The sequence below is a fragment of the Anguilla rostrata genome, chromosome 2 (genome assembly GCF_018555375.3).
Source record: "Anguilla rostrata isolate EN2019 chromosome 2, ASM1855537v3, whole genome shotgun sequence".
NCBI classification, from domain to species: Eukaryota; Metazoa; Chordata; class Actinopteri; order Anguilliformes; family Anguillidae; genus Anguilla; species Anguilla rostrata.
The window spans coordinates 64,737,471-64,759,289 of record NC_057934.1 but is presented as its reverse complement, the minus strand read 5'-3'; the positions used below and the strand labels follow the sequence as shown (position 1 = coordinate 64,759,289).

General features: G+C 41.2%; 3 protein-coding genes across 3 annotated transcripts; all 3 read right to left on the bottom strand.

Annotated features, from left to right (window-relative positions):
• Positions 1-111: 111 nt before the first annotated feature.
• LOC135248899 (target of Myb1 membrane trafficking protein-like) lies at positions 112-7,690 on the bottom strand. The gene is made up of 15 exons (XM_064323949.1): positions 7,325-7,690; positions 5,433-5,517; positions 5,121-5,199; positions 4,829-4,978; positions 4,167-4,301; positions 3,947-4,072; positions 3,574-3,690; positions 2,976-3,109; positions 2,623-2,662; positions 2,381-2,513; positions 2,099-2,171; positions 1,907-1,982; positions 1,612-1,671; positions 1,285-1,324; positions 112-1,128 (listed from the first exon to the last, which is right to left on the bottom strand). The coding sequence occupies exons 1-15, from the start codon at positions 7,374-7,376 to the stop codon at positions 986-988; spliced, it is 1,443 nt and encodes a 480-aa protein (XP_064180019.1). The 5' UTR covers positions 7,377-7,690; the 3' UTR covers positions 112-985.
• Positions 7,691-11,689: 3,999 nt separating this feature from the next.
• Positions 11,690-14,162, bottom strand: bglapl (bone gamma-carboxyglutamate (gla) protein, like). The gene is made up of 4 exons (XM_064325145.1): positions 13,998-14,162; positions 13,626-13,862; positions 13,153-13,240; positions 11,690-12,341 (listed from the first exon to the last, which is right to left on the bottom strand). The coding sequence occupies exons 1-4, from the start codon at positions 14,056-14,058 to the stop codon at positions 12,335-12,337; spliced, it is 393 nt and encodes a 130-aa protein (XP_064181215.1). The 5' UTR covers positions 14,059-14,162; the 3' UTR covers positions 11,690-12,334.
• Positions 14,163-16,155: 1,993 nt separating this feature from the next.
• Positions 16,156-21,456, bottom strand: mgp (matrix Gla protein). Its single transcript, XM_064323948.1, has 5 exons — positions 21,297-21,456; positions 18,973-19,045; positions 18,425-18,454; positions 18,162-18,243; positions 16,156-17,152 (listed from the first exon to the last, which is right to left on the bottom strand). The coding sequence occupies exons 2-5, from the start codon at positions 19,031-19,033 to the stop codon at positions 17,011-17,013; spliced, it is 315 nt and encodes a 104-aa protein (XP_064180018.1). The 5' UTR covers positions 19,034-19,045; positions 21,297-21,456; the 3' UTR covers positions 16,156-17,010.
• Between the last annotated feature and the right edge of the window lie 363 nt (positions 21,457-21,819).

The window sequence follows — 21,819 nt, the reverse complement described above, 5'->3', positions numbered from 1 at the left end:
TAGGTCAGCTCCAGGTCAGTCGAGAATTAGGTTGTTTTTTTTTAAACACAATGATGAAACCAACAACCATTGGCATGAAAAACTTAATTGAGGAGCCCAGGTGATAGAGACTTGTGAATTACAGTCACTCCTCAACGGAGCACTGCTCATTTATTAAGGCACAAGTGCCACACACAAAGCAGCCCTGCACACGGCCAAAGCAAAGCGCAGATACTACTCCATGGGACACGACACATCTGTCTCAAACGCAACAACTTCCTAACCGCCCGCCCCCCCCAAAAAAAAACCACGATTGCTTTTTAATAACAATCAAAACATGTTTACAATAGTATTGTATAACATACCAAATACACTTTGATCCTCCGCAACCATAAATACAAGGAGCACTTTTTTATGCCTACAACATATCAAATAAACTTTGACGATACCACAGACACAGAATTCTTTTTTTCAATGATTTGCACAGTTCATTTTTTTACACACATAGTTACTACGCATTTCTTCCACAGAATTAGCATATCTTGACTTCATTTAAAAACTGCCAATGATTTTGCCTTTTATCTTCACATGGCTCCCACTTGTGATTGACAGTGGGAAGACAATGCAACATGACAATTTCTAAGGTGGACGATGCAATGCTAGAGACTGTGCTTTTGCCTTTTAATGCTGCGTAAGTAACCTCACATGTACTGTACCATGGGTTTCTACTACAGCCTGCATATTATTGTAATAAAGAAGGGATATTTCAGAGACACCACAGTATCGAAAGTACCCCTAAATCAGGCTCGCTGCATGTCATTTTTCTTGTAGTTAAGTTAAAGGAATGCAGCCACTAATAACACAAAAAAATGTATGCAGTTGTGTGTGTGTGTGTGTGTGCATGTGCGCACGCGTGTGTATGCGTGTGTGTGTGTGTGAGCACGTGTGTGTGCGTGCGTGTGCATAACATCTATGGCCCATCAGTTACTCTCATTCCTTCATTTGCTTAGAGTGTAAAGAGTTGGTCATGTGACCTTTCGTGTTGCCGGGCAGACTGTGGCACAGAGCGGGTTTGAGCTGAGGCTGTGTCTGGCCGGCTGGGGCTGGGGTCTGCAACCATGGCCCTCTCCTCCAGAAACTTGTCAAACTCTAAAACAAAAGGAAAGATGGGGTTAAAAGCTGAACCAAACCTGGTTCATTCACTGCGGGAGCTGTGGCTGACAATGAGGTGGTCAGGAAATGTCACATTTAAATAATGAACTCATGAGACAAAGGCTGATTATGATGATGATGATGATGACTGACCTTCACTGGTTACCCCTTCATTGTCTGCCGGTGTCACTTCCTTAAAAAAAAAAAAAAAATCCACATTTCTGTTAATAAAAACAAGGATATTTGGAAAAAAAACTCATTCATTCATAAAGGAAGTACAATGATTAGAAGGCAATGGAATTTAAATGTGTAAATTAAAGTACTAAAACCATACAGCCAGGATACACAGCACAACAGCAATGCCACACAGAGCAAAATAGCACGTGTGAGCTGCACGGAGAGACTGAAAGGAGAGACTGGGAGCGTGGGCCTGAATGGAGGAGAGGGAAAGCAGAGCTGAAGCAGTCAGAGGCCCCTCACCACGTCCGCAGACAGCCACTTGTCCACGTCCTCCAGGGTAGTGCTGTGAGAGGAGGGGATCTGGGAAATCGGGGGGAGTGAGCACACAGAGAGGAGAGGAGGGAGACAGCGTTAAGGCCATTTCATTGTCACCAAAAAAAAAACAGGAGTGACGTCGGTGTAACATGGGAATTAACGGAATAAATCAAAGCAGAGAACATCTCCCGAAGATCATTGCTCGATTTGTTCAGGGTGTGCAAAACCTGCCACCAGAACGTGGAGATGTACTCATCCCCATGTAGAGTGAGGTACTGACCGCTCCAGTGACCTGCAGTCTAGTGTCCAGGGCTCCTGCGAGACCCTCCACTGCCCCAGGATCTTCATACCGTACACTGAAACACACACACACACACACACACACACACGCAGACACACACGTTAGCAACGTTACATTAGCGTGCCTGTCTTTTGACTCCTCAGTCAAAAGTTAGCAGTTAAGCGGTCTAACCTCTTTCTTTGATCAGCGAGAGAGCTGCCTCTGGTCTGAGCAAACATGTCAAACTCGTCATCACCTCCGGCATCTGAAAAAGAGATGGGGGTGGAGGGGGGGGGGGGGGGGTTAACATTGCAAACATCTTGTAAGGTGCCTTAACAGTAGGCCCCAATGTATACCTATTAGGGAAACTACCTATACAAGATGGGACACTTCTATAGGTAGTAATGCTAGGTAGGTATCGTTTCGAACAAAAAGTTTTGTTTTGAATATACTGGCAGCTTAAGAGCTACTTACTGAGGGTGGCCCTCTCATTTGACACAGAGCTGACTTCTGACTGGGTGATGGGCTGAAGGGCAGGAGTCTCTGTTCCAGCTGGCTGATTGACAGGACTGAGGTCTAGGAGATTTGCAGGGGTGGTGTCGGGAGTCTGGGACAAAGGAGCTTGAAGAGGTTAACAAGGTCTCCTGTACATATTACAGTGGTAGAAAAACTGAGAACAACTGTCAATGAAACAAGAAAATAAAATGCATCTTCACCTGCTGGGCAACATTCTGTGCACTGGAAAGTCTCTCAAATCTGGTAAATGTGTGAAAAGAAAAAAAAGTCTCAGACATATTTGCAGACATGCTGTACGAATCAGACCTGGATCAAATACATATTTGTTTTGGATTCAAATACTTTTCTATGCTTTACTGATCTTGTCTGGTGTATTGGAACCATGAAATACTCCCAAAATTTCCAAACTCCGCCTTCTGGTTATATTGGTAGGCTCAATTACACCAGGCAAGATCAACAGAGCACAGAAAAGTATTTGAATCCAAAACAAATACGTATTTGACCCAGGTCTGGTATGAATGCAGTATCAGATGGCTGTGAGGTGATGCAGTACCTGTGGTAGCGGAGGAAGTTGTTGTTGAGCTCATCGTTGACTGCTAGCAGCTCCTCTATCAGTCCCTCTTCAGCAAGTCTGGGGATCAGCTCCACCACTCTGTCCTGCATTTGCCTGCACACGGTGTACAACTGCTACTGAGAGAGAGTGGGGAGAGAGAGAGAGCGAGAGAGCGACAGGGACAGAGAGGGGGAGGGAGAGAGAGAGAGAGAGACCGACAGGGACAGAGAGAGGGGGAGGGGGAGATAGAGAGAGAGAGCGACAGGGACAAAGAGGGGGAGGGAGGGAGAGAGAGAGAGAGAGAGAGACGGACAGAGAGAGAGGGGGAGGGAGAGAGAGAGGTGGAGAGAAAGCGACAGACAGAGATTGAGGGAGAGACAGAGAGAAAGAAAGGGGGAGAAATGGAGAGAGAGGGAGAGATAGACAAAGAGATAGATTACATTACAGGCACATAGAGAGAGAGAGACAGGGACAGAGAGAGAGGGGGGTATTGGGTGGTTAACACCACAGGTTAATTCAGGGCATGCAAGTTTTCTAATTGCATGCTGACTGCCTGCCACAGCGGTGCGGGTACACTGGCAGTCTGAAAGAGTCTGACCTGGAGCAACTCCATGTCAGATTGCTGGGCGTGGCCTGGAGTCAGCTGGTTCAGCATCTCTGACATCACCGTAAGATTCCCCAGCACAATATCCAAGTCAGCTCTCAGCTTCTGCAACTGAGCAACAAATCGGTATCAATCGCATCTATTCAATCTTGAAGAAAAAAAATATCCACAAACAAAACAAATTAGCTGACCTGCATTAGGCATAACAGCACAACATCTACAGAGACACAGTGTGGGAGAAGTACCAATACGCTCACAACACAACACAACAGCAAAGACCAGGAACACAAAGCCACACACTGCTTCTTCAGTGGCTTAAAGGTCAACGGTTATTTCGAAAGCCACGAGAGGCCTTTCTGTGGGTCACCTGTTCAGGTGAGAGGGTGTGGGGCCCCGCTGTGCTCTGCTGGAGTACAGGATTCGGGGGCGGCGCAGGGGTCTGAGTTGGGGGTGCAGTCGTCACGGCAACAGGTGACTCATCTTCCGGTACGCTCTGCGGAGGACGGACGGAGACAGAACCGGGTGACGAAGCGGGTAACACGCAGAATGACAGCAAGCAGGGAGGCAGGGAGTGTGGATAGAGGTACCCGGTGAGGCGTGTGAATTGGGGAGAGTGCGTCCAGGTCAGTCATGGGGAACTCCAGGCCCCTTCTCCTCAAGTCCTCGTACACGGACACGACGCCGGTCAGAGACGGGGCGCTCCGGAAGGCGTCCGCCCATGCCTGAGAGCACACAGAGAAGCGCACGCATTTCAAGCACTTTCAAATATTGTTTGTAAATTAAAAAAAAAAAAAAAAAACTCTTATTTTGAAATGGAGTACTCCCATTTCAAAAGAAACTCCCATTTCAAAAGAACATTTCAAAACACACATATCTGATGCAAGAACGCAATTGTGCGTACAGACAAAGTTCCCCCAACCCTGATATGGTTAAACACTACAGAAGGCTACTCAGTAGTGTTACCTTTGTGAAAGGAGGGTGCGCACAGTACTGAGAGCACAGGTGTGAATAAATGTGACACAAATTATTTATCAGAGAAACTATAAATATAAGAACACAAATTTCCCATTTTTTTGAGGAAACAATAGAGGTGATTACAGTTACCTGTATTACTTTATATAGCCTTCTTTGCCCACCTTAGTGAAGTGTGTGGGTAATTTTGCAGGGAACTGTGAGTGTGTGAGTACATGAAACAGGGCACATTAACAATAACAGAGTGCCATTTACACCACGCAACAGTACAACACACCTGTATGAGACTCAACACCTTGTCATGCAGGGCCATGGGGGGATTGTTTTTCGGCAAAATGGCTCGGACCAGAACCCCCTCCACAAACTCTCTGGTCGACACTAGAACATGGAACCTGTGTCCGCAGTTCTTCACGCACGCCTCCAGCACCTTCAACACAGGGCGAAGATGAGAGATCTTCCACAGAGCACACCATTTATAAAGATATTGCACGGTACAGTCACACTGCACTCCAAGCAAAGGAGGACACACACAACAACAGTAACAGAGAAGGTAAGGTGGGAAAACTCACAGTTAGCGCCAGCATGACTTCTCTGAAATTCTTATTCCCCACAATCTTCCTCTTTATTGCTTTGACTGCATCTTTAGGTCTAATAAATAAATAAAAAATGCAAGTTACAGCAGAAAATGTCTACAGCAACCATATGAAATGGGCACAGAACCACAAACCTCTTGCCAGATTATACATAATCAGCTGTGACAACTGGGCTTTTAACAAAAGGCTATAAGGGAACAGTCAATAACAGTACAAAAATAAGTGAGGCGGTAACGACCAGGAAAATTGGAATTCCAAAGTGTGACAATTTTCTGAAAAAATTCATACCCCTCGTCCGTCTCGTTGATGATGTCACAGATCTCCATGTTGAGTCCCCAGTCCTCCGCCTGCAGAGAGGGGGTGGTGGCTTGCTCTGACGATAAGAAAAACGTGTGAAACAACGCCCCGTCACGTTGCCACGGCACGAGAGCGCCAGGGATGCAGTGCACTTCCACTAGGGTGACCAAGACATTCCAGCCCCTTTTCACCTTCCCCAGCTTATTCTGAGAAAATCTTAAAATGGGTTTTCTGACTGTAGTTGCCATTGTTATAGGTTCTAGGAAATCTAGTCACCCTAACCTCCAGTGCAATAATAATATTCCCAACTAAGATACTTCTCACATAACCGTTTTGCAGGGGGGGGGGGGGGTGAATGTATAGGACTCCTCCCCGGTCTGAAATATTCCTGAGTGGCTGTGTGACTGAGAAAGACGGGGTACCCAGCATCTCACATGGGGGCAGTCCTTAGAATTGCTCAAAGGAGCCTTGCAAAGAGAGACCAAAATGACAATCCCAACAATTAAAAAAACAAAACCTCACCTTATTACAACAACAGTGCCATAGAGAGCAGACCGCTAGTATCCAAGGGAGTGTTTTGCACTTTAAAATCATCTCTTACTTATAAAATACAACAAATACATATTAACATATAACATGTTTTGTGGTACAATGAACAGGAAGACACAAGAAATGTAAATTATATGCATATAAATCAGGAAATTTGGGTAAATAAAGGCTGACAATTGAACATTTAAATGAGCCGTATTGCTCCCTGGGATCACATGAATGACACATCTCTTCCTCTGCATTTTCAGTGTTCTGAATGCTAGTCCTTCAATGTTAGTTCTCCCATATCCCTAATCTTAATTCCCTCCATCTCCCTCCCTCTTTCTGTTCCAGTGTTTCATGTGACTGTCAGCTGCTTTTGCACGCAGTCTGAAGCAGTTGAAGTATTTCTCGCATTGATCTGTGAAAAGAGGGTAGCGGGGAGGGGTCGAGGGGAGGCTCAAAAAGTATTTTAACGCAGCAGGGATATAAAATGGCTACTGAAATTCTCACTCTCACTTCGTCTCGCGCAATGATTTGTTATCCTTTAAGCAGACTGATTCCCTCGGTCCGTGGGTCCTTAAATGGCTGTTCGACCCACATACTCTTAACTGTTTACATTTCCTTACAACCACCGATAACTCTGCGATATCATCTGGAGCTCAGCGTTATCATCTCTAGCCCAGCGATATCACATCTAGCTCAGCGATATCACATCTAGCTCAGCGATATCATATCTAGCTCAATCATTAAAATTAATTCAGTTTGAAAAAATTAAATGAACTGACAACATGGAACAAGATATAGAAGGTCTATAAGTTGAGCTATTATAGTTAACACTGAAATACGTTTGTCAAAACGAAACAATTTTAGATTAAATGTGGGCTACTTGAAAATCACTCCACACAGACAATTCGAGGAAGTTAGAAAGAAATCAAGTTTTTGTAATCTACAGACACTTTTTGGCATCTGCATTTTCTATTGGATACGATAGCTGTCACATAACCTAATTACGCAAATCAAGTGAACGAATTAACAAAATCCAAGACAGCCTCTATCGCCTTATTGGTCGAATAAGGCATCGGTCACTAAACAAGTCTTCCGTAAACGATCTATAACTTTTGCTAACTTTGCTTATTCAAACACCCCATAGTCACTTATATCATCTAACGTTTTTCATTTTCATTTTAATTTGCGTGTCGATTGTGTCATTTTATCAGAAGCTTTTATCAGCTATTTACTCGCCATATTTAAACAAGCATAAAGTGACGAGACGAAATTTATGGCAACATAGTAAACTCTGTTTGACTGGCTATATGTCAAGTTAAAGCAGAAAAAAGGGGAAAATAGTATACCTATTCGCTGTCCGACCGGTGTGGAAAACGGGCTTCCTATGAGAAAATCCATGTTTTTATGTTCTTCGTTGTCCTTCGTTCTTTTTCTCTTTTTTTGCCTACCCACCAAGTGCTTTCCGTTTTTTGCTAGAACGCGCACTCAGTCCCTCAGAAGTGGGCGCGCAATCACGTGAAATTCAAGGAACAGGAACATTGAGCTGTATCCTCGGCTAGTGGTTTTCAAACTCGGTCCTGGACGCCCCTGTGTAATGCCGATTTTCGTTCCAACCAAAATTGCAATCCCAGAATTTTAACAAGCTGTTATGTTTTTCTTAATTGGCTGCATTTCATGCTTTAGAGGGAATATTTTCTCAATTAAACCACGCTACGCCAGAAATAGCTATGCATACTATAAAGAATAAAATTATTATGTTCATATTGTGCTATATCGAGCTATATTGCAAACAATAACATAAAAAACAGATTAAAGACTGAGGTTAATTGATTGGTTCCTAATTTGGTTGTTGAATTTATGATTAATTTCTTAAATATAGCAACTTGTTGGCAACTTACTTTTTAAAAGCCCATAACAAACTTACTTCCGGGTTTTAGGACTACAAACTGTTACACTATTGGATGACAATGAGTTAAAGATGTCGCTAGCCTCAATGGCGTCACCTTGTGGTAGAACCCTTACGGTTGTGTACTAAATTAATTAATGGGACTTATGGAAATCTTAAAATTGTGCTGAATTGGGTTGTATCACCTGCATTGTTCTTTTTACTTATATGCAAGTCTATTATGCTAATTTTTTCCCGAAATAGATGTACTTTAATTGAAAAGAGTGTGGAGAAGGAGTGGCAAAGGCAATGGGAAACAGGTAACAGGCTTTCAGAAGCTCGTCCGGATCTTGTGCTTGAGGTTATACCTTTTGTGTATAAAATAGAGAAGATGGGTTGTGAGGTGGCCTTTTTATTGGTTCCAGTCAACAGGGGAATGGAAGGAAATTAAATGGCACATAAAGCTGTCAAGTCTACAGTCAGAAAATATCCAAGTCAGTAATTTTTTTTTTTTTTTTTTGAAAAATTGAGTATAACACTTTTTTATTTGAAAAGAGTGTGAAGATGGAGTGGCAAAGGCAATGGGTAACAGAGGAAGACACTTTTATTCAATTAAAACATCTGTCAAGAAAGGATCTGTTTAGCCTGGTAGAGACTGAACTCAATCAGTGAAATTAATTGGACCATTGTGGTTTGGGGAGGTTGAAAGCTAATCGGAAACCCCCTGATGGACTATGTAAGTGTGGTAGTCCGGAAACAGTAAAGAATGCTGTGTTTGATTGTAATAAGTATAGTGAACAAGGAAGACAGTTGTTTAATTAAAGATATCTCAGAACTAGATGTGTCTGCATTTATTGTTAAAACACTGCCCATTTGGGAGGGAAGGAATGGCCAAACAATCCAGAAAGGGATGCTGAATTTTTTTTACGCTCGCTGGGGCTGTATCTTCGGGCCTAATGGGTTTGTCATTCTGTATCTGAACAGTGGAGGGCAGTAATGCACTATCAAGTTGTAGGACCTAGTTGGACCCTTACGGTTGATCTTAATCTACGGAACTGTGTGGAAATCCTGAAGTGATGCTTAATTGGGTTTTACCGTCTGTATTGTTCTATTTCGGTTGGTCTATATTGTCCGATATAATTGAGTAAATGAACTACTTTTCTTCCGGTAGCCTCGGCCATTGTTTTTAAACTAAACCAAGGCATTGGGATGCGATTTGGTGAACAGAGAACCTGTAAGTGACAGGGTATAATAAAACCAGAAGAGATTAGAGGCTAATTGATACCAATTTACCTGAAGACGTTCTGCCCTTGCATAGCTATGCTCACATGTTGTTGTTGAAACGAAGGTGCTTTTTCTATTGCACTTTTATCATACAGAACAACACAGAAACAAACAGCCAGGGCATACATTTACATAAATACCTCAGAGGGTACACAAATTCAGTTTTAACAGGTTTTTTTTTTTTTCAAATTAAAAAATTGTCTATGTATTGCTGGATTTCATTTTCAAAGATAATGAGGGTTTTATATAGCCAAATTTGTATTCATGAATATGGAATTTGGATGAAATAATTCTAAAATTAATAATATAATATGATTTCCCTTTGTCATCACTGTCTTTATTATAACCAAGAAATACATCTTCAATACAAAGAATAAACCCAGAATAAATATGAGCTGTAATAAAAGTCTGCCCGAAGAAACTGTGAATCAGTGAAGCTGCCTGTCTTATTTATGGGACCAAAATGGCACCTCAGTTACCTAAAGTTCATATTTCAAACATCGTCTCAGTGGTGGAAAAACACTCAAAGACCAAACGTTCAAAACCTGACCATAGGTATAGAAGTTTTGCCATGAAGGGTTGATCTTGGAGTAAAAAGGTTTATTTTTGTATGTGTGTAATTGGCTGTAATTGTTATTGGCTGATAGCAATTTGCTGTCTAGATTTTATAGCCAGTTAGCCAGATAGTTTTTGGGCATATCTACCTATTTATGATGTCTTGAAGGTGTGAATGAAAGTGACGTGGCTGTTAACTGTTAAATTGTAGCCAGATTTTATATGTAGATACTGCAATGTCAGAAAAAGTAGGCCTGACATATGATACTTTACCCACACATGAACGAAAACTAAAAGACAATTGCATCACTTTGGACGTACTGTCTTCACTCTATTTAATCAACAGTCCCACTCTGCTCATCGACCTTTTCCTGACCAGCAGTGTTTCCCTAGGCATGAGCAATCGAACAATGATAGCAATCTGAAGGTATACAATAGTATACAGTTTTACTAGCAGGCTGTTATCAGACATGTGCTATTCACATCTCTCTGTAGACAGTAATATTATATTGGCTACACCATTTTGCCTATCTAAGTAGTTGAATTCCCTAACATATGTTGCATTTGATACTGTACACATAGACAACCCCACTTTTTACTCTTGCCATGCCCCGAGTGGTGGGTGTGGAAGTGGCAATATACCAAGAAGCCGGAAGCCAGAAATGGCTCCCTGAAAAATAAGGCTGATCCCGTGCAATTTTGTTTTTCATGAAATATAGTCAAACTGTCATTAGAGGATGGATTGGTACATGGGACCCCATTCTGAACATTCCGTAACTGACCATTAAAAAACCATTTCCAGTAAATGTTTTGAACTGAATATCCTTGTCCAATGATGTCGCAAAAAAAAGGGTACTGTAATACTGACAGGTTTTACTTTCCTCATTTAACAGGATTTTTGAGGACAAAGATTCTAATGATGTGGCAACCTAATGCTAATTGGGCGAGTGGTGATTAAGTAGTATATTTGTTGTTGCGGAATCTACATGCCCTTTGACACAAATACTTATTTGGCTAATTCTAACTTAAATGAATATTAACAGATTGTTTGCATAAGAGATTTTAGATACATTGGGTCACATTCATTTTGTACTTGTTCCTGTCTGCCCTCTAGTGGTAAGAAGTATACAAAATGGTGAGGTGATTGTACCCTTAAAGATTGGTTGGTTAAACCACAAAAACCTTGAGGTCAAATTGTCCGGTTTCTCTGACTGCAGTGACCTTTTGGCTCATTTCCTTTTCATGGTTTTGTAGTTATGGTGCCACCTTATTGCAGTTCTGTACACCTAAGGCAGTGGTCTCAAACTCAGTGCCATGGAGAGCCGTGTGTATGCTGTTTTTTATTCCAGCCTCAGACCTTGATTATATCATTAGCTCAATAATTTGCTGAATTAGGGCTGTAGATCTGCACATAGTGCATTATAAAGTGAAATGTGTTATTTGTGTTGTCTAAATAACAACTGTTGCTTATATTCTGTGCTTTAATGCAGTTAAATGCATATGGCTGCATGACTAATTGGAATCAATTAAAGCCCTATTCGCACAGGACTAGTATTACCTGGGGACCTCATGTGATTTTGAAATTACCCCCCCCCCCAAGGGCAATATGGAGCAAGATACATCTTGCACATACATTAAAATAGCCTACATGTGTTGGGGGGGAAAGCATGTCATGTGACATAATTGGTTCAGTTGTATATGAATAGACATCCAACATGAAGTGGTCTGTGTTGTTGCCTTATGTGCTTCCCTTTGACTATTTTGGTTTTTGGTCTGTAGGTAATGGTAGATCATGGGAGTTTCCCATCTGGTATGTGGCTAATCTATACTCCACCCTCTGTTTTTCTGTTCATTTAAAATGTATGTTGAAAACATTGTACAGAGCATTGGATTCAGTAAAGTGGGATTACAGTAGATGATAAATAGTTTTTTTTGTTGTTGTTTTATTTAAATAAAAAATAAGAAGACTAGATACAGGACACAAGTATGTATTTCAAATAAAGTGTATTTAGTACATTACTAAAGAACGTAATGATATGCTGACAACCAAAAAAAAACAAAAAAACACGTTAATATTGACATATGACGATCAATGATACATCAGCAAAAAAAAAAATGCTAATATTTCAACAGGAACATTTTTCTTCAAAATATTTTCAAGCAGCCAGTCTTCCACCTTCTCCTCCCTTGTTTCCAAGGGTCGAAAGCCTACACCATAGCATCTGGCGTAAAGGCGGTAGAGGGTGGTTGACAGAAAAGCAGGGAAAAGGCTAGGCTCTATTGCGAAGTGTAAGAGTACGTTTCTCTTGCGGTGTTGGTAAAACATGACGAGCGTGCTGGGAGCTGTTGTGGTGAGGCGTCCGATGGGAAGGAGACGAAGGCTTGGTTTTTACACAACGGGCTTATTTGGACTTACGGTGTCTTTTTAAGGATGTGGCAGCGAGCCGCTGTTTTCTGAGGCTCTTGGAAGGAATGCTTGGTTAGAAAAGAACAGCAAGCATGTTTAAGAGTCTGTACAGTACATCTTCAAGGAGATTTGCTTGGCCTCTAGAAGGGGACTGGCCCACAGTAAGCAGTATGGGCAGCGGCGATACCAACCGCTTCTGCCATTTGCTCGCAAGCCAGGTCCACATCACAGACTGAGAGAGCAAAGGAGAGAGAGAGAAAGAGCAATAAACGTGTTATATTTGCATTCATTGACAGTATGCAGACACTTTCTGTTTTTATAATTGCATATTTTCTATGTAGTTGATAGCAGACAATGAATTCATAATTGAATGGATCAAACCTATTTGGAATACGTTCAGCTCAAACGATCACGCATACTTACATTTAAGGCATTTAGCAGATGCTTTTATCCAGAGAAATTTACACAGCTTATATTCTTTTTGTGTATAATCCTATTCTTATTGCATGTAGTCCATGTGTACAGTTGTGTATTTCTGAAGCAATTCAGATTAAGCAAATTGCTCACGAGTAAAGTGGCACAGTGCCTCTGGCAGGAATCAAGCACACAACCTCAGAGTTTCGAGCTCAGATTCCGAACTACTCTTTACACTACCACACCTTTGAACACATAGAGCTTCCATCTACGATTTTCCAGAGCACTTCAATGAAAATGGAATCATCAATTATGACATAAATTCTACCGAAAACAACCCTCCCTGCCTTGGTCAATGGTAAATGGACTGCATTTATATAGCGCTTTTATCCAAAGCGCTTTACAATTGATGCCTCGCATTCACCAGAGCAGTTAGGGGTTAGGTGTCTTGCTTAGGGACACTTCGACACGCCCAGGACGGGGATTGAAGCGGCAACCCTCCGACTGCCAGACAACCGCTCTTACCCCCTGAGCTATGTCTGCCTTTAAAAACTGAATCCAGTCACTCTCACCTCACCGTCCATTACAGCAGCTGGGCATGAGGACTTATGCAGCGGGTACAGACTTACCTCTCCAGCTGCGTGGGGCTCAGGTTTGCTGGTGCTGCTCTCTTCTTCCTCATGAGTGCAGAGACCAGGTCCTTCTCCACAAAAACCTCTGGAGCGCAGACACACACACGGCACATGGGTCGCACATCTCACACTCATTTCATTCAGATCTGTCTTTTCTTTATCCAATCACAGCTCGTCTGCCACACCCGAACATGCACGCTTTAGCCCTGCATAACTATAAGACCACAAAAATCACATTTTAAAGGATAATCACATAAATGCATGTGTCCAAGACTCAACCAAGCATACAGTAACATACAGATATCCAGATGTTGCCGGTGGCTTCTCAGAAATAAATCTTCTGGCCATTCGCATTGCACTCACAGATAAATAGAGTCTCATTTATGTCAGCAGTGCAAATTCGGGTCATATCACAGGGGTGTTTCCGGCACTAGAACTGACAGTAACTACAAGGTCCAGAGATCTCTTACCTTCAGCACTTGCGGTGTCAGCAGCTGAAGAGTCAGAGGCGGAGGAAGAGTCCGAGGCAGAGGAAGAGTCTGAGGCAGAATCTGAAGCCGAGGAAGAGGCTGAATCTGAGGCAGAATCTGAAGCTGAGGAAGAGGCTGAATCTGAGGCAGAATCTGAAGCTGAGGAAGAGGCTGATTCTGAGGAAGAGGCTGAATTGGAGGCTGGAGTTTCTGGAGCGGGGTCAGAATCAGAAATATCTGCAGGAGAAAACACATCATTGATTTCAAAAAATTATTTGCCATTTTTAAATCAACTGCCATTATTACAGTAACTCCTTCTGTGTCATACTGATATTGATGTGTGTAAATGCACGCCCTCCTTTTCCTGCTTACCTCCTGTGGACAGACAGGCAGATATCAACATGCAGCTGATAAGAACATAGAGAGTCTTCATCTTCCTGCTTGTTTTCCTCTGATTTTCTGAATGAGCAATGGGAATGAGCCCTGTTCTCTCTTTCTCTCTCTCTCTGTCTCTCTTTCTCTTTTGCCCTCTTCCTTTTCTGCTCAGTTTATAGTTCAGCGCCCCATGCCGGCTTGAGTGTGTGATTGGTCAGGGAATCATGTGACATACACCCACAAACACTTTCTCTCACTCAAGTACACAGAAGAGCACACGTGCACCCATCATTGTAAGCAACCCACGGGTTCTGCTTACAGAAATCATGCAGACATGCCAATTACATTGTAAATGTAAATTGGTGGTGGTTTCCCCCTCATCACAGTAAAGCGCTTTGAGTAGCCGGCTGGAGAGAATAACACTATATAAATTTAAGGAATTATTATTATTATTATTATTATTATTATTATTATTATTATTATTTATGTTATGTTATAAAACGAGAGCTAGTGGTGTGGGTGACATGAGCATAATGGAGGTGGTGTATACCAACATACAGCATGTGCTATGAAAGTAAGTCAAGTAAGGGCCATGTTCAGTGTTATAGGAACTTCTAGGCAGCCCACAGTTTTACACGTTTGCAACTTCTTGTCCTTCACTGATTAACAATTGCTATATTATGTTTCCCACAAATAGGAAATGCTTATTTTTAAATAAAACTGGTATACATTATTATTATTGTTATTATTGTTGTTGTTATTATTATTATTGTTGTTGTTGTTGTTGTTGTTACAATAACAACAACAACAATAATAATATTAATAATAAGATTACAGAAATGCTGACACAATTTAAATTGGGTTTTTTTTCTTGCTTCGTTTTTTTCTCATCTGTTGAATAAAATTGGAACATATTTAAAATAGAAAAGAACTAACTAGCACCAGAAAGATATACCAAGCGTGTCATTGTTTCTGCAAAGGGTCCACTTGTCATCAATAACTTGCATTATACATCTGTGTGTTTTGCGGTATACAGATTTCCCAGTTCCAGCCCTCCTCCCCCTCCCACACAAACCCCAAACTACAGGCTAAGCGGACCATATGCTGCTAATTGAACGACAGGAGGCGCAGGCAGATGTCATTATGCGACACACTTTAATTTAAGGTCTCCCTCTTTCTAGTAGAACCACAACCATTTCCTATGCCCAGCAGGAACCAGAAACATGCAACGTGTGCAGCTTAATCCCATGCTTGAAGTATTTATGCCTGCTACCACATATATTTTTAGTATATCGTACATTATAAGTACAATAGTATACAATTGGTATGTATTTATGGAAATTGTGAGTATATATTTATTATGCATGTTATACAAAGTGTTTCACTGAGAAACACACATGTAAGTCCATTTAAAACAAGTACATGGCACAATCGATTGTAGGAAGAAAACGTATATACTTTCTTTCTTGGTTTCACTCACTGCAGCTTGATGCCGGTAGTTTAACCTTCCCAGATCAATGGAACAATTCACAGAGAAACAACAGATTAACTGCCATGCAATGAAATATTCAGATGTACAGTAGAGTATGTTGACCTCTTTCCCTCTGTCTGAGTGTTATTCTTGGTGAGAGAAGTTTGTCTTGGCAGCCTGGTATGCAATTTGACTGTCTGGTTCATTGTTTATGTCATGTATATCTTTCAAATATGGGGACAATTTTTTTGGGAAAATGAGCCTACATTCAAAAAGGAAATGTGAAGTTGCTGTTACTTTGATTTCTTTTCTTTGATTTCTTAACATATTTTAAAAGTTGTTTAAATTTTATAACTGCATGGAGGAATGTTAACTGTGAAGGTACTGTATATATTACCACATACATTTCGTAATCACATAAATAGCTTGGGTTTGCCTTCTGCTTTAAGGTAATGTGGATTCTGCAGTTAAGATTCAGGATATTGCTATGATTCATTATTTAAACTATGTAAATACAAAAAAACAATGAATGCTCTATATTAAAATACATTAAAAATATACATCTGTAGTTATAATACGTTGTTCTGCTATGATTGCACTAGTGAATTGATTGCTTCATTTGAAGCTTTGGAAAATATTATTTATACACATATCTGCTTACAATAATTTACACATTTACAAGAATAAATTTGTGCTCACGTTTATTGAATTTACTGGTCATTCCACACAATCTCTTTATAGCCATTATGTGCAACCGCAGACGTTGCCTGACCTTCATATGAAATGGTTAGAAACCACTGCTTTACATTCTGAATCATTCTGAATCATTGTACAGTGCAGAATAAAGTAGACAGTTTACAGCATATTCAGGTGTAGTAATATTCACCCTGCAGTGGGGAAGAACACAGTGGCCTAATGTGCAAAGTACTGTTGAAGCATACTAGACTGCTTAACATAAAAATATAATTGCGTAGTATCTTTTTCATTTTGAAAAATAGTTTCATGCTTTCATTGAAACGGAAGAGCTTGTGAAGTTGGTAGGGTCAGATGTTGACAAAATGTGATGAATTCAAACTCACTAGAATCATCCATTTTGTTTTTCTTACATATTCAAAGGCGTTTTCCATGAAAACCAAAAACAAAAAAAGTGCATGAAGTATAAAAAATTGATTAGATTGAGGGTGATTTAAAACCACATTGTACAAGAAAATAAACAGTTTGGGATTTATGTGGCTACCAAACTGGTTCACACCGAAATACATATAACAAAATAAATAATATGAATTTAGCAGGTTTGATAAATTCCAATGTCTGAACCTAGCATTTTGACAGAAGCCCCATTTTGATAACTAAGTGCATATGAAAAGTTGGGATAAGTAGGTAATTCTTCGGGTGTGAGAGACTTTCTTGAATTGCCAAATCAATCAACAAAATGAAATATATACAACCCAGTGATAAGAAGAGAAGCACAATAGGAAACAGCCATATGACATGGTGGCTAATTAACAGACTTCTCTGTCCCATCTCTTCCTCTTCAAATCAGACTCCAGCCATTCTGATATTTCTTGCGCCAAAATATTTTTGATAGGCTTTCTGGTATCCATTGCGATGGGCATAGAAGCGGCACGGAGAGAAATCCTCACAGATCTCTGACTGTCGTTCCCAAGGGGACTTAATCAACCTGACAAAGAGAGAAAAAGTGAGAGAAGAGAAACGTGGATGAGAAGGACAGGAGATGAAGAATACTTCATTCAAATATATGTATAAAGAAAAAGAAGCAACTATTGGCAGTTGCATCAACGCAACTTTCAAATGTGTTGCATCTATCTCCTTTCTTTTTATTCACTCATTGTTTTTAAGAGTTTCTGACAGTTTCTATCAACATTCTTCCCCCTTTTCTTCCATTCAGTACACCTTATCCTTCTCTTCTGCTTGATGAAATATTCAGTTCTGGGCATTTTCCCTTTTTCCCATTTAAAATATTTAAATCCATTAATTTTAATCATTAATTCAATCACTAATGCATTTTCTTGCATTAAAATATGCATTAATTCAGATAAATGTATTAATTCATAAGTTATGAATGGCCATATGTCTATTGTCATTTTCGCTTTTACAGCGTGGTTTGTAGAAGTGCATTATTATGTACTGTATATAGTGGTGGTGATTAGATTGTAGACTTAGACATGTGACAAGGTTTGGAATGTTTCTTCAGCCATTACTTCATACATTATCACCAATTTGGCTAAATTTCTTCTCATAGGTGTGAACCCCTTTGCATCTTCTCCATGGTCAATATATCACACACACACACACACACACACACTCCCATTAATAACAATGGGATTTAGCACTCCCATTTTTCCATTTTCAACTGACAAACAGGAGCTTCTAGATGAAAATTGTAACAGACTTTTTGAGGAAACGGGTTTAAAAAACAGAATAATGATAAAATGACTGTTCATGAAAAGTAACCCTAGTATGCAATATGAATACAATGAACACATGGCTGGCATTGGTACTGTAGTTGCATTTGCTGTTTTCTGTATATTGTCTTCAGAAATAGTTATTTTTGTAGTCTGAGTTCATGTTGTCAGAGTACAATCATGGCAATTTTAGTAACCTGTGTGTACACAATGTAGTTAACACTATCAGAAGCTTTAGTTATTGTCACATTATGTGCAGTTTACCTTCTGTAGTTGTAGTTGTTGTAGGTGGGGAGTCTTGGACGGTTGAAGAAGGAATTGGCTCGGTATGGACTCAAAAACAGGTCTGGAATTTTTATAATCGAGACAAATATAAATCCACTTTGTGAAAATAATTCAAACAAAATGTTCGTGCAAAATAGTTAAGACCGGCATGTAGCCAATATTGGAATGTATTTATTCCCATGAGAATGTCTGTGTAAGTTATTCTATTTACACAGCTATGAACAAAATGTTATATCATTTACCTTCAAAAGACTCGCGACTTTCCTGTGAATCTGTAAAATAATGAAATGACAGGAAAATAAGATATCTTTACAACCCATTCTGGAAAATCTGAAGCACACGACATTATCTTAAAACCATTGCTGCAATGCATATTTCCATAGCCTGTCTGTAGCTGGAAGTCCACCAGGGGGCCTCATAGATAGTCCGTGCATTCGGTCTATTAGGGTTATGTCTGACTGTGCACTGCCCCGTCCTGGGCGCATTTGTCTAAACAAGGCCAGCCATAACTAATAACACATTGCAATGCAGTGAAATTAGATTCAAGGCTATTCTTCCTATACATTATATTGGACTCTCGGTCTACCATTTAATTCACTTAAAAAACCACGCACTGGAGTTTAAATCTAATTTTAGGACATTACTGAATATGAACTCTGAATGGAAAACCCCTTTCTTTTTATGTATTACATGTGGCACATCGGGTTCCTGCATGTTTTTTAATGAATGAATAATGTATGAGTATGATGAGTATGATATGAAGGAGCATGATAGATTTAGGAATTCAGACCATAGCAGAGACAGAGGACGAGAATGCCACTCAGCACGACGCACTGCAGAGGAACCTTCATCCTTCCTGTAGACTAGAGAGAGAGGGGGGGGGGGGGTGAGGGAGAGAGAGATATAGACAGACAGTTAGAATTATGTCACACCTATATAGCATGTGTGTTGAAATACAACTTCCATGTATAATTACTGTACCTTTAATAACAAAACAAGACCAGGTTAAAACCTAGTATATGGCTGGACCTAACACACGTGATCTGGCCAACCAATCGTGTGACTTCATAACTCGGCCGACCAATGGTGTAACTTCATCACTCACTCAGTCAGTCACAGACATTCGCGTTTATAAGGCTGGCCCCGCTGTTGCGGTCCAGCCAACAATCTGTATTTCAGTCATTATGAATAATAATGAATAGTCACTTTCACAAAACAAGTCAGGGGCACAGGGAGATTTCCTCTTAGAGGCAGACAGAAAGAATGGACATGATATTATGTTGCATTACATTACATTACATTACAGGCATTTAGCAGACGCTCTTATCCAGAGCGACTTACACAACTTTTTTACATAGCATTTTACATTGTATCCATTTATACAGCTGGATATATACTGAAGCAATTTCGGTTAAGTACCTTGCTCAAGGGTACAACGGCAGTGTCCTTACCCGGGAATCGAACCTACGACCTTTCGGTTACAAGTCTAGTTCCTTACCCACTGTGCTACACTCCGTCCGTTACAATTACAATCCCTTAGCAGATGCTTTCATGGACTCCCCCCTCCCCCCCACCATGACCCTGTTAAGGGACATTCAAATGAAAAGAAACATGACCATGAAGATTGACTGCCACTGCACCCCAGACACGCCCTCCCTTTCCAACTGTAACCCAAAAATCATTTCAGGAGGGTGGAGCAAATGCCTGGGTCGCGAGGGAGCGCTGGAATGGAAACAGAATGAGGCAGAAGCCCCCCCCGACGGTCAGCTATAGGAGATGGAGAGAAACACTCTGCGAGTCCGTGCCAGGCTTCGGACACCCGTGCGAACAGCCCCTCCCGATGCTGGGGAATCGAGCGCGATGGTGCACATTCCAGGTGCTTCCGCTCAGCGGACTGCAGGCCGCGAGGAGCCGCCGCGTTCGTAGCCTTTGGCCCGACGCGCTCGGCTCGGCTCCGCTCTGGACGGCCGCTCCTGCGGCATCTCCCTCTCTGCCTACTGTCATCGTCAGCATCGTCAGCATGAGTGTGGGGTGACGTAGCTCAGGAGGTACGAGCTGTTGTCTGGCAGTCGGAGGGTTGCCGGTTCGATCCCCCGCCCTGGGCTTGTCGAAGTGTCCCTGAGCAAGACACCTAACTCCTAATTGCTCCCAACCTGCTGATTGGTACCTTGCATGGCAGCCTTTCACTGTTGGTGGGTGAGTGTGTGTGTGAATGGGTGAATGAGAGGCATCAATTGTAAAGCGCTTTGGATAAAAGCGCTATATAAATGCAGTCCTTTTACCATTTACATAACCATCCAGACGCGGAGCTGGCCACTCCTGAGTTCAGCTAGGGAGAGGTGCCAATGCTAATGCTACAGCTTCACACGTGTCTAACAGCTGGGAGAGAAACAGTACGCACCCACACGCCCCCCTCGAACCCCTCAATGCGCTCCACTGGAGTGCACATTGGAACACAGTGTTATCTTTCAGCATCCAAGTGTTTCTGACACAGCCCTGTTGGATTGCTCGTCGCCATTTTATGAGACCTAAATGAAACGTGCTTTTTGTTTTTTGTAACTCTGAATAAAGGCCCCGTCAATAAACCATGTGTCAACGTATTATGAACACGGTATAAACATTCACTGCAGTGCTTGTTCTGCCGTGGAATTCAAAAAAATTATTTAGCAGTGCCTGTTCAACACAGGACCAATACATGCAATCAGAAAAATAACATTTTCTTCAAAGTAAATTAATTGGACCTTAAAGATTACCCTTCTTCTACACTGCCATGTGACCAGCTGTAGTTCATTGTGATGGTGTTTGTGTGGGTGTGTAGGCCTATTCTACATGCACACATACAAGGTGGAGTTATTCACATCAGGTACGCAGTGCATACTGAACAACCTTCATTATGACAGACAGTGAAACTTGCAATGGCTGAAAAGGTCATAATTACCTCTTCAGGTTTTAGAGTGACTGAATTAACAAAACACACTCACACTCACACTATTTCACAGAGAACTGAGACAGTTTCTTACTTTTAAAAAGCAGCTGTTGAATAGTATTGACCATTTCTAAATGAAGTAAATAGTTATTTGCGTACATGGCTGTTTTCCAGTGTTGGCTACGTACCTTTCAGAGTAAAGTTGAAGTGTATTGGCTCTTGCTGATTAACGTTTCTTGCACGTCTCCCGTCTGTCTGAGAAGTCCGTCTATTCCTTGCAGCCAGGCTTTTATACCTCTCCATTCTGTCACCCCTTACTCTCATCTCTTCTTTTTTCCTCTCTTTCCTTTCCCCTCCCTTCCACTATTTGCCCATCAGGCCAAAACTATTAGCTCACTCTCTCCTCTCTGTCTTTTGCTGTTTCTGTAAACACTCACCCACTTGCTAAAAAACAGAAGCTTGCCACAGGGAGCAACAGAACTGAGTGAAGAATAACTGCATATGTTTTGACTGTAAGAATAACTTCTGTATGTTTTGTCAGTCATACGATTTCGGATAGGTTACCGCTGACCTAAGAACAACCAATCAACCACATAAATCTGTACTCGTAATCAATTTGTGTGCTTTCAATCTCAATATTTCTGGTGATTGTTTATGCCTCAAGAGAGGAGTCAGGTACATTAGTCATGTTGTATTTGTTTGTTATATTGA